The following is a 13550-nucleotide window of genomic DNA, read 5'->3' on the forward strand; positions in this document are numbered from 1 at the left end:
TCTGGCAACGCGAAAACATCATAATCTTCTTTTACGGCTTCCCAGAGATCTAAACCTTCTAGGTATGCCTTCATTCTCACCGCCCAAAGATCGTAACTTTCTCCATCAAAAATAGGTGGGGAAATTTGTGAAAAGTTTGTTTCTGCTTCCATCTCCAAGATCATAACCTTAGCTCTAGATACCAATGATGGAGTTATTTTCTGATATTTGTTTGAGAGGATATTTTATAAAACTTATTTTTTTATCAGAGGAGCATGATATAATTTTATTCATGAGTCTCTATTTATAAAGAAAATTTGTTATTCAAAATCAAATATTAATATTATCCTATTCTAAAATAAGGAAATAAATCTTCAAATAATCAGAACAGATTAAATATAAATATTTAAAATATAAATAAAATATTCTTATAAAAAACTAATTTAATCTTCTAAAAACAGGTTCATAACCATTAAAAGGTAAAACTGTACATGCCATAGTAGACAGAATATTAAGAAACAAGTTCACGGCTTCCTTCAAGTAATGTACCTCCGTGTACTTTCGACCCACTTTTGTTCAGTTTACATTGGATCAACCCCTTCAAAGTTCAAACAGTGCCTTCCAATCGATCCTGAGAACCCTTGTGTCCCATTTATCTTCCAACGCCACCGTTAATGTATTACCCTCACTACATTATAATTATATTCTTATATTTGTAGATAATATATACCAATAAATCATTTTCACAAAAAAAAAATTATATAAAATAAGGTTTTCTCAAGTCACATGCTATATATGTTTCCTCTTAATTAATGACTTTCCCTTCAAAAATCAAAATATATTTATACTTGAAAGCAATCGGGGTACATTTTTAAAGCAACTGAGACTAATCGAGACATTAAAGCATAATTTTCCTGCAATATAAATTATATATATATATATATATATATATATATAAAAAGTGATGGAGACATTGTAAAAGCAATACTTACACTTCATATAGAAGCATGCTTTTGAGACTTTCTGAAAGCATTATTGAGACTTTATAAAAACAAACATAACTTTTTTATACTCAAGTCTATAGTTTATACGTATGTCTTATCTAATCATGTTATTAAAACTAAACATATTAATGTAGAAATCGTCTGAGGAAGAGAGTTATATATATTTATTTATCAAACAAGAAATTTTTTTAAAAAATATTTTTTATAAAATTTGAAAATGTTGATTTAGCATTTAATAGGTTATATATATATAATTGAATTTATATGTACATATTTTATAATAAGTGACGTGATAAAAATAATATATATATATATATATATAAAGAGAGGGGGAGGGGAGAGAGAGCATGATCTATTTATTTTATATTAAATTTTAATAATTAAATTGTTAAACGTTTAAGTAAGGTCAGAGGTTTGAATCTTGCCTTATATATGTAGCCGCGTTAAATTTTGGGACTAGCTATCCTACTTTTTGAGGTGCCTCCAACGTAGCGAGGAGATTAGTCACTACTATGGATACTCCAGGGATGAACAAAAAAAAATTGTTAAATAATTTTTTTTTACTGTATAAATAAAATTTACAAATTGTTAAAAGTTTTGAAAATAATTTGATATTTTATTTCATTAATTCAAATTAACAGATAATAAAAAATTATTTTTTATGTTAATTTAAATTAATATAATTAAATATTAAATGATTTTGAAATTATTTAAAATTTATAACTTAATTTATATCAAAAACTTTTAATTTAAATGTTAGATTTTTTAAACTTGATATATACAATTAAATGGATATTGGGCAGAAATTAACTGAAAGACTGACCGGTCAAAGTTATACAGCCTATGCTACATATTAATTTATATTGTTTTTGGCGTGCATGTGATTAATCCTATCTTCTCCGCAACTTTTTTTTATTTTTTATTAGGTACATAATCGCATGACATATTTTTTTATGTAATTGTGCTAGTCTGGCAAATTCAAGGAAACATCAGACAGAGCAGGTGAAGGAAAAACAATAATTGCAGGGAATACTCTAAACCCATAGTTGACTGCAGAGTCATTTGGATTCCAAAAGATTTTGACTCAATGTTTGGTTGAGTTGGGTCGTCTATGCTAGCCATTGCAATATATAAAGTGCAAAAAGCATAGCATAGTAGTGGTACTGCTACCCAAGATTAAGCAATAAGCATGGCTTCCTTCAAGCTTGTCTACTACCTCTTAACCCTTCTCAACTTCATCAATTTGGTATTCACTAAAGCGCAGGACGACCTTGGTTTTATGGACAACTTTTGTTCTGAGAACCTAACCACACCAAACAGCCCGTTCCAGTCGAACGTGAGGAGCCTTCTCTCTGACTTATCCTCCCACGCCACCGCTAATAACAATCCATACTACAACACCACAGTCGCCACTGCAAACCACTCCCACACAGCCTATGGAATGTTCTTCTGCTTCGGTGACGTCCCTCCTCACCGTTGTACCCAATGCGTCGCTAACGCAACCCAAGAAATGCTCTCACTCTCATATTCTCATGACAATTGTTCCTTGTCCACAGAGGCATATCTTAAGTACGATGACTGCATGATCCGCTTTTCCAACCGTTCTTTCTTCTCCACCGTTGACTTAACTCCATTCGGAGGTTCTATGTGCAGCCCTTTTAATGAGGAAAACTTGACGAGTTTAGTTTCCAAAACGATGAAAGAAGCGGCAGATAAGGCAGCGATTTCTCCTATTGGTGTCAAGAAGTACGCCACAAAGCAAGCAAGGGTATATGGATTTAAGACCCTTTACTGTGAGGCTCAGTGCACACCAGACCTGTCACCCCAAGATTGCAAAAAATGTCTAAATGTTGCTCAAGAGAACTGCCAAGGTTTACCGCGGTTTCATTTTATCAGCTGTAAGATGAGCTGCTATTGGTACCCATTCTATCGCCCCAGTACCGCTGCGGCACCAACACAACTCGTTCCGCTCACAAATCCTTCCAACACAGACTCACAACATTCTACTTATCTTTCCAAAAATTGTTCCACCATCATCATCACCGACCCCACTTTTCAATCGAGTCTCATAGCCCTCCTCTCTTACTTGTCTTCCAACTCCACTACCACCAAAAACGGTTTCTTCGAGACCAAAGTCCACACTCTCACTGGTTTCTTCATGTGCTTTGGGGACTTTTCCCCTACTCTCTGTCACCAATGTGTCCTAAATGCAACCCAAACAATATCCTCGCAGTGCCCCTCCTCCAAAGAGGCTATCATTTGGTACAATCACTGTTTGCTTCATTATTCCGATCGCCCATCTCTCTCCGCACTAGATACAAGTCCTGCATATAAGCACTTGAATATCGTCAACTATACTTCCAACCCTAACCAGCTGCAAAGCTTCTTCACTTGGACTTTGGCCAACACTTTATATCCACTGCAGTATGACACAGACGGCAGTAGCAGTACCATTAAGAATTATGGAAAAAAACAAGTAAAACTGAATGATCACCAAACTCTCCATACTCTTGTTCAATGCACACCAGACCAGCCTAATTTGGATTGCATCAGCTGTATACAAAACATTTTTAACAACGAAATTCCATGGTGTTGTATGGAGATTCCAGAGGGAAGAGTACTATATCCAAAATGCTATATGATGTTTGGATTGTCCCCGTTTGATGGATATACTCCCCAAATTCAGGAGCTCAGGTCAGCTACAGGTGACGTTCTCATTCAGTCAATATTTATACACCTACATCACCTATTTTTTCAACTTTCTAACTTATGTAGCCAATCGTTTTAAGAGTATATAATTAATTGTAATATAATATCAGCAATTCAGATTTATTATAAAACTGGTTATCATGATCTATGATTTGAATGCAATTTGAAACAATATCTGTAGTTTAGCGCATTATTTGAATTAATTTCACGCTTTAATATATAAACTGTTTCTATTTATGTTATTAGACTGAGGTATTGTGCAGTTTTTTTCTTACAGAAGATACTATGCGGTTAAAAGCCACAAAATATGTTAACATTATGTTTAAAGAAAAGTTATAAATAAAAAAATTAACAAATTTGGAATGAGTTATCCACAAAGTTAATATTACTTCATAATAATAATAATATTGTTATAAAAAAATTCCAGTAACTGTATATTATAATTAAAAAAAAGTTATTGAACCCTAAAACTATATAATAGCTATTTTCATGAATTAAACTCGGCTCTCGGAATAAGTTGATTAAATAATCATTTATAAAGTTATCTAATAAAAAATCATTACTAAAACCCATTAAACTCGAATATATATTTCTGATTATTTTAACCGAATAGTACTAATATTTGCCTTTTAATATAATTATGATAGTATAACTTTAATATACGATTCATTGTTTTAATTATTTGATGTAAACATTTAATCTTATTAGACCAACATAGAACAAGGTAAATTGCGTTTACATTTTAACTTTATTCTTTTTTACAACAAAAAACTTGTCATATAATAACATATTTTATAGTGATACAATAATTTTTATTAAAAATTAGTTTTAGTGTATAAGATGAGGGTTCCTTTCTACTTCACGTCCACTACTATTAGGTTTGGTACTTGGATAAATGATAAGTGACCCTTTTAAATGATCTAAGATAGTTCTAATATCTTCTTAGAATAGTCAATTTAAGCCTAATTCAACCTATAAAACCGGCTTGTAAGATGAAGGTTATTCTCTACTTATATACTTTTAATTATTTTATCTTTAGTCAATGTGAGACTTTGATTTCTCCTAATAAAGTACAAGTGTAAACTATAGTGATATATAATATATATTGTTAAATCTTATTCAAAATCAATACTAAAATTATTTGTTATTATATGTCAAATAAATTTATATTTACATATTTTATATATATAATGACATTTTTTATATGTTGTTATATGTAACATTTTTTTTTATAGTGTTTACTACTTTTTGTTTTCTTCTTATATATAAGAACATTTATACTATTTTTATATATCATGACCTATTAACGATTAAGGTTTAATGGTACTACATAGTTAGTTAAAGTAACAAAATTTATACTATTAATTAATTAATTAAAAATTATATTAATGTAATTTTAAAAATATATTATAAGAATTAATAAATTTATCATAAAGATAATTTTTTTATCGAATGATTGTGTAATGTTATTTTACATTGTAAGTAAATACTATTTTTTGTTTCTAACAATTATTGTGGTGTCGCGTATTAATTTATAATGCAGGAAATAATACAGGTTGGGCACGAACAATAATCTTAATTGGTATTGGTGTCCTCATCGTTGCTTCGACGACACTCCTTTCCTTTCATTACAAGAATGTGGGATATTAGTGTCAGCTTTTAACCGACTCTAACTTAAAAAAGCTGACTCTATCATGCAATTAGCGTTGGCTCTGCGTCAACATAGTGGCCTTCGCTAAATTTGTTGACACTAAATATATTGTGTCAGCCTGACAAACGGACACCTCATAGAGACGGCTAAATTGACTCTTAGGTATCGTTAAAATATGTCGCGTTGGTTTTAAACATTAAATCAAATTTATTTAGCGTCAGCCATTGAGACAATAAATTACAATATTTTTAAAATTAAAATTAGTTAGTGTCGGCATTGTTGACAGTAAATAATATTTTTTTTAAATGTATATTTTTAGTATTAACAAAGCCGACTCTAACATAATCATTTATTTATTATTATTATTATTTTGTCCGCTTGGTTGATGCTGGTTAAATTTGTAAAATAAGATTTGTGTGGGCTAAGCTGACACTAAATTTTTTTATTTTTTTTTTAGAGTCAGCCTAATAAGGGCTTGGCTGACGCTATGAGTAGTGTATTTTCTAATTTTAGAGTCAGCTTAATAAGGGCTTGGCCGACGCTATACCAGTTTTTTTTTTTTAATTTAATGTGTTATCCTTTGTTATGTTTGGCTGATAATTCTTTAGTATCAGCCAATGCACATCAACAACCAGTGAGCATTTCTGTGTTGGAATATAGTGAGGTACAATATACAAAATAAGAAATTACACCAGCATGATTCAAACTTATCACATCTATTGATCTGTACGTAAGCTAATTCTTTTCCATCTTATAACATTATTTTTAAGATCGTTATAGTATATGAATGCAAATTTTGAAGAATTATTCTCATGTTTGAAATGACATATAGTTATGAACTAAGAAAAACATTCAGTTTATATGCCACAATACAACTACTAAATACCAGAATAAATAAGCAGTGTTATAAGCAAACCATCATTGTTTCCCTAAATCTAAGATCCATCAGATTTGTTATTTTACGTACAAAATAAAAAATGAAAAAAAATTTGAAAAGTGGACATTTGACAATAAAACTAACAAGAAACAATTATTATCACAGAACATTGCACAAGCACAAACTGTCTCACCAACTTATTAAAATTGGATGGACAATAATCAAATCATAAAAAATAACCATATAACAAAAGTAACTTAAAGCGAGTAAATTAAAAGAAAAGGAAAAATATATCCTAGCTATTCATTAGGAAACTGCAATAATATTTTGGTACCTCAGTGATTGCATTAGGACCAAAAGGTAATCCATTTATAGGAATAACACTGAATATCCGCTCAGCAATAGCTAGAAATATTTCCTCCAAAATGTCGCGCAGAAGTATTGAACTTGCACATAAGTTGATTTAGTAACAAAAGAAAGCTAACCATTTGCTTTGGCTGAAATAAAATATAAATAACATATTACACAGTTTTATCTTCAACCAACACCAAAGGAAACAACCAAATCAGGTGTAATAGCCAATAGAGTCATCTAACAAAGTTTTTCCTTGCAGCAGAAGAACCAAGTTTTGGTTTGGCAGCATTAATAGTAGTCCCAAGACCTACAATCATAAATGAAAAATATGAGTCTGTAGTTTTTACTACCATTATCATTACATAAATATTTCAGGACAGGGATTACAAGATCAAATAATAAAATTAGGAGCAATAGCCAATAGAGTCATCTAACAAAGCAATACCAAAATTATTCATGCTATCTAACCATTCCATATATGAATATATAAAATGGCAAAGGCGCCTCTAAACACATGCTAGATATCTAACAAAGCCATGTAGCCAAACATTTACATATAGGTAGAATTTACACAAAACACATATTGTTCATAAATTGAACAACTCAAAATATATAGAGTTCAGTCACAACACTTTAGTGAGTCTTTTAGACTCACATGTATAACAACAAAAAAGCTAATTAAAACTAAAATTAAAATCACCTATACATTCCAATTGGATAAAAATAATAGCTTGCATCATGTATAAGCACCTCTTGTTTGAGCCTTTTCAAGAGTGCTCTTGAACTTCCTTATGCATGAGCACATGTTGTTTGAGCTTTTTCAAGAGTGCCCTTGAACCTTTCCCTCTGCATAAGCACATGCACAATTCTTGTTAGTGTTTCCAATGGATGTTAAAACACTTAACATTTTTTCAGGTTTATAGTATGATTGATTAAAAAATTTGACAGCTAACTTAAACCTTAGGCTACATGCATACTATCATGTTATTTTTTGTGCAAGTAATGAAATTCAGACATGAAATCTTAATTTTATTACTTGCAACATTGGCTCCTAATGCTCTATATATACACGTGAGAGAATTTCCTATTGTTCATTAAAAAAATATCTTTTCTTTAGTGATTGGTCTGATATACTTGTTTAAATGTTATGTGATTAAGCAGCACCCGAAAGGAGTTGCACAAGTGGATTAAGATCATGCTCGATGCATATCATCTGAACAAGAAAGAAACAGATTTGAGAGAAGCCAAGCAGATGACTGACCCTGTGGTAATTCAGAGGCTGTTTATCCTCAAAGATATTATTGAGCAAGAATATATGGAAAAAGGTACACCTCAGTAGTCTGAGACAAAAGATGACTCTAAATCAGAAGAAAAGTTTTAAGGTGTTTCCTGTTCCATGTCATTTTTAGATCAAGAGAAGCTGACAAATCATGAAATAAACTGATCAATTTTCTTAGATCACTACATACAATATATTATTGAATTTTTTTTTTGGATAGAGCAGAATCATTATTACTCTACCAATTTCATGAAAGTTTCAGAGAAAAATTTAAAAGAACCATATTTTATCAAGAAGCTCATTTGAAAGTTGACACCTTTTTCTCTTATTATTTTGGCTCAACTTTCTTTTTGGTGCTAACCTTGCTAACTTTTCAATATAAAACATTGATATCTTCGGGCTCACTTCCAACTCTAAGTAAGACTTTAATTTATTTTCATTGGACTTAATGACCTAGTCATTATAGACATTTGACCATAATTGGGTGAAATTAAGTTAAAGGAATAAAAAATAAGCACACTGAATAAAGAAAATTGAGTGAATATGAAATGAAAGAATTCAAAATTATACATTTTGTTTCCATCATATGTACTATTTAAACGGACAAAAAGAAAAAAAACAATGTACTCTACTTTATACATGTATCCTTATTAAGCTAGCAAACATCAAGACAAGAGATGCATATATAGAAAAAACCAGAGAACTTCAGATTTAACAAACTAAAAACAGTAGGCACCAGTCTTGAACCAAGTGACCAAAATACAAATAACAACTCCAGGGCAGCTCTAGGTCTAAAATAAGATAAAGAAAACATTCTATAACTATCAAATATGATGGAAATTAATACGTGAAATTTTTGTGTGTCAATTAATCTAGCATTTGCATCCCTATTATGTAAAGACAAGAGAGTAGAATAGCGAACAAAATTCAAAGTTCACTTTCTCTGTTCTTCAAATTCAGTAAGAACTCCTAGTTCATACTTTACACTTAACACATGGCCACTTCCTCAATATACAATGTTGATCCCGTATACAATATTATCCCTTAATCTCAACCCCTAGTCTACTAAACGTACAAAATTTAAAATCCAACACATATTAAAACAAAAATAAAAAACATTAACTCAACAAAAAGAACATTTTTTCTAAGGTAAGGTTAGAGAGAAAAGTGAAAAATACCTTTGTTATTGAACTTAGGGTTTTCGGAAACTAGTACGATTTTGTCCGAGGAGAAGAGCCCAAGCCTCAATCAGGACCAAGCCAAGAGGTGAGTGTTGCTGGGTAGAGTGGCGAAGGTCGTGAGTGTTGCTGGGAAGGGGGCGTCAGCCACATTAAGACTTAGGGTTCATATTCTGCTTTTGGGAAGGGAAAATTTTACAACCTACGGCTCATTAAGAGTGAATATAGAAGGGGTATGAGCCATACTAGGGTTCACGGTTCATGCTTTTCTTCCGGGAAAGGAAAAATTGATGAGTTAGGGTAGATGAAGAAGGGGGCGTGAGACACTCAGGCGCGGTTCTGTTTAATGTGCGAAAGGTTTTACAAGTTTATTTCAACTCCTTTTAGGTTTTATTATTATAATTAATTTGTTTAATAATTTTTAATTCTTTGTGTCAGCTAAGCAGACACTACTATTTAATATTTAATAATTTTCAATTCTTTGTGTCAGCTAAGCGGACACTAATATTTAATATATTTTTTTTTTATAAAATAAACTAAGTGATAAATGAGTTTCGTCCATAAATATAAAATATATTAAAATAAAATTATTATTTAGCGTCTATTTTGGCTGACGCAAACAAAATAATTACGAAATAAAAAAAAATACATAATTATAAATTTTTAAAAATATATAGAGTTGGCTAAACCGACACTAACATTTATTATAATATATATTAAAATAAAATTTATTATTTAGTGTCTGTTTTAACCGACGCAAATCAAATTGTTATAAAATAATAAAAAAAAAATTACATTATTTTCTTTTATTGTTTGTCTACCGTTGGCTTAGCTGACGCTATATGCGTCTGCTTCACATCCGACGCTGTGTGGCCAACGCTATTTTCGTGCATTCTTGTAGTGTTTTGGTGCTACTTGCGAAGGACTAAAACAAGAAAAAATAATTACAAGATACTTCTCAGAAAAAACTATACGTATTGTGATTGTAGTTAAATAAATTTTCAATCCATGATTATTAATTTATAAATTTTAAGAAATTTGAAAAATTAGTACCAAAAATTAAACTTTTTAATTTTTTTTTATCTAGTTGGTGAAGAAAGTACTATCATAGAGGGATTGTAATATGATTTGACTACAGTTAAAGTAGCAACAAATAATTTTTCACACGAGAATAAGATTGGTAAAGGTGGATTTGGAGAAGTTTATAAGGTAAGAAAATGTGATAATTTCTTTTTCCTTTCATGTTTTCAACACAAATGAGTAATTATTTATATTTTTTAGGGTATTCTTGTTGATGGACAACATATAGCTGTAAAGAGGCTTTCATCTCGTTCTAAACAAGGTTCAATTGAATTCGTGAATGAGGTTTTATTAATAGCCAAGTTACAACACAAAAATCTTGTGGCATTGATAGGTTTTTGCCTAGAAGAGGAAGAAAAAATTCTTATTTATGAATTCATGCCGAATGGAAGCCTTGATTACCTTTTATATGGTTGGATACTTTTGACCTTACTCCTTTTAATTAGTTAAAGTGATTTATACACCATTTGTGTTTTATTAGTACATTATACCTTAAATATAACTTAAGTTATTAATTTCAAAATATTTTTCAATTGTTTCTCACATTCATTAAAAAAACTTTTGCAGGTATTCAACAACAAAAGTTAAGTTGGTCTGAACGCTACAAAATTATAGAAGGAACTGCTTTAGGAATTCTTTACTTACATGAGTATTCACGACTTAAAGTTATACATCGTGATCTTAAACCTAGTAATATTTTATTAGATAAAAATATGAACCCAAAAATATCAGATTTTGGCATGGCTAGAATTGTTGAAATTGATCAAGATCGTGGAAACACTAATAGAATTGTTGGAACATAGTAAGTTTTTCTCACTACAAGATATTTTCATCTTGATTTCACTTTTGTATATTTTATGTTTTAATTAACACATAATTTTTCTATAGTGGTTATATGTCACCAGAATATGCAATGCTTGGAGAGTTTTCTGAGAAATCAGATGTTTTTAGTTTTGGAGTCATGATTCTTGAGATTATTACTGGAAAAAGGAATGTACAATTTTATGATTCACATAGTCTAATGGAAGGCCTCATAGCTTATGTAAGTGTAACATTTTAGATATTTTCAATAGTTATATATATATATATATAAATTGATTTTTGATTATATAAATGTGATAATGTTAATATTTATTTTGATTAACTATTACAGGTTTGGAGACATTGGAAGAATAAAGACCTATTAAGCATCTTGGACTCACACATAAAAGAAAGTTATTCACAAGAGGAAGTTTTTCAATGCATTCATATTGGTTTATTATGTGTTCAAGAAAATCCAAATATTAGACCTACAATGACCACAATTATTTCATATCTTAATAATTACTCAGTTGAATTGCCATTTCCACAAAAATCATCGTTTTTCTTGTTCAGTCATAGAATGGATCAAGATACAGCTAGACAACAAGAATCAAGTTCCAACCAAGCTATCAATGATTTCAAACTATTTTCTATCAATGAAATGTCCATGAGTAACCTTTATCCTCGTTAATTAATTTGATAACATTATCTTCTTATGTTTCTAATGTATATAAATATTGACTGTCACTTGTATATGTTAGTAGAGATTATTATGATTTTCTTTCATAGTCTTATTATCCAATAATATTGTCTAATTACAAGCTTAGAATAACTCTTAAATAATTTAACAAAGCAAAGAAATTTAGGATGCAAAACAAGATTTTGTAGGATCCTGAGTATAGGAATAGCAAAGCTGGGCAACTCACACGTTTTGCCCCACCCCACCATGGTTTAGATATACCAACTTCCTCTTCAGAAATCAATCTCTTTGGTGATTATTGCAGTTTTAGTATCTAGCATCACTATAACAAATTTTATTATTAGTGATAATTATTTAATGATAATAAACTAATTATTTCTATTTTATTATCTAATAAAAATATTAATAATTAATATATAATAATTATTAAAAATATATTTATATGATATCAAAATTTATTATTAACGACAATTATTTATTGAAAAAATTTAAGTTTTACATTGACTAGAGATAAGATAATTAGTATATAAGTAAATGATAATTCTTACATTACAAGTTAATTTTGTAGAGTTGAATTAGACCCATAACATACTATTCTAAGTTGGTATTAGATCACTCATCATTACCAAACTCAATAATTAAGAAAATTAAAAAATATATAAATAAAGGATAATTTTTATCTTACAAGTACCAAATTAACTAGAGATAGGGTAATTAAAGACTATATAAATTATGAATCATTCTTTAAAGCAATAGCAAAAAAATTTAAATGCTAGTAAAAAAATATACAAAAATTTATATATTTTTCTTGACTATTATAAGAGTTTTCAACATGCAGAATAATTGTTGATAAATATTTTATTGAAACTGCATATAATAATTAATATAAAAATATTGCAAAACTTTTTTATAATTATTTTACTATCATTAAAAATAATATTTAATACCACTAAAAAATTATTTTGTTCTAGTTCATGTTCTACAAAGGACATAGCTCCCCCACTCTTGGCAGGATTGATCAAACAAGTGGACTGTTACCCTCTAATCTGTGGATTCGTTAAATGTAATAGAGATGGCGGCGGTGCTAGAAGCTGGTCGGTGCCTATGAGGGCCTTTTTTGATAGTAATATTATAGAGCAATTTTTGAGGGATTCATCTCATATATTGGTATTGAATCAGCCTTCAAGTCGAGCTGCTTGCAGTCAAGTTGACCATCGAGCGTAATCTCTTGTTGGAATACGGTTATAAATTAGTACTGGATTCTTTTCATAATGTTAATGTTGTTCCTTCGGTACTCCACTGCAGGTGGAAACAATGCCTATACCTTTCTTCCCATGCCATATGAATTTTCGCTCATCCCATATTTTTTTGGGATAGTTAAACAGTGTGCAAATAAGTTAGTTGAGTATAAGGTTGATTTTATGCGGTGAGATATTATTTTGAATAATATAGTTATTTTAATATCATATTATAATTCAAAAATTTAAAATATTAAATAAATTTTATATATTATTTTTGTAATTAAGATCGTGACGGGATGTCGAAAAATAAATTAAAAATTAAGGAGTCGCCACTAATATTATTTTTTATGAAAAAAATTAGAAAAATCATAAAATAGAAAATAATCTACGAAAATCAGATTTTTGAGTTTGGGAGTCGATTACGTGTGAAGAAGGTATAAGCACCTCACAACGTTCGTTCTAAGGCGATTACTTTTAATTAATTAAACAAATTATTTATAAAATATTTATCTCACCCTAAATTAATTAACTATAATGATCAAATATATTTTATTTAACTAATTTAATTAATGCATTTGAATTGCTTAAAAAAAAACTAATGCATTTGAAAAAGGTTAAAATTATTATTGTTATATTAAGAGGAAGATAATATTATTTTTTTATTTTTTTATCTCGACAAGATTTATTTCTTGTTCCT

At 29.6% G+C, this 13550-nt stretch overlaps 1 protein-coding gene, 1 long non-coding RNA gene and 1 pseudogene across 2 annotated transcripts; 2 read left to right on the top strand and 1 right to left on the bottom strand.

Annotated features, from left to right (window-relative positions):
• The first annotated feature begins 2049 nt into the window (after positions 1-2049).
• On the top strand, positions 2050-6056 carry LOC145949305 (uncharacterized). The gene is made up of 2 exons (XM_083060166.1): positions 2050-3688; positions 5236-6056. The coding sequence occupies exons 1-2, from the start codon at positions 2173-2175 to the stop codon at positions 5340-5342; spliced, it is 1623 nt and encodes a 540-aa protein (XP_082916292.1). The 5' UTR covers positions 2050-2172; the 3' UTR covers positions 5343-6056.
• A 732-nt stretch (positions 6057-6788) lies between these two features.
• Positions 6789-9518, bottom strand: LOC145949622 (uncharacterized). The gene is made up of 3 exons (XR_014428010.1): positions 9032-9518; positions 7325-7420; positions 6789-6881 (listed from the first exon to the last, which is right to left on the bottom strand). It is a non-coding gene; the product is annotated as an uncharacterized LOC145949622 (long non-coding RNA).
• A 1333-nt stretch (positions 9519-10851) lies between these two features.
• Positions 10852-11603, top strand: LOC109813004 (cysteine-rich receptor-like protein kinase 18 pseudogene; annotated as a pseudogene).
• The last annotated feature ends 1947 nt before the right edge of the window (positions 11604-13550 follow it).

The sequence above is a fragment of the Cajanus cajan genome, chromosome 7, assembly GCF_000230855.2.
Source record: "Cajanus cajan strain Asha chromosome 7, NIPB_CcT2T_4, whole genome shotgun sequence".
In the NCBI taxonomy this organism is placed as follows: Eukaryota; Viridiplantae; Streptophyta; class Magnoliopsida; order Fabales; family Fabaceae; genus Cajanus; species Cajanus cajan.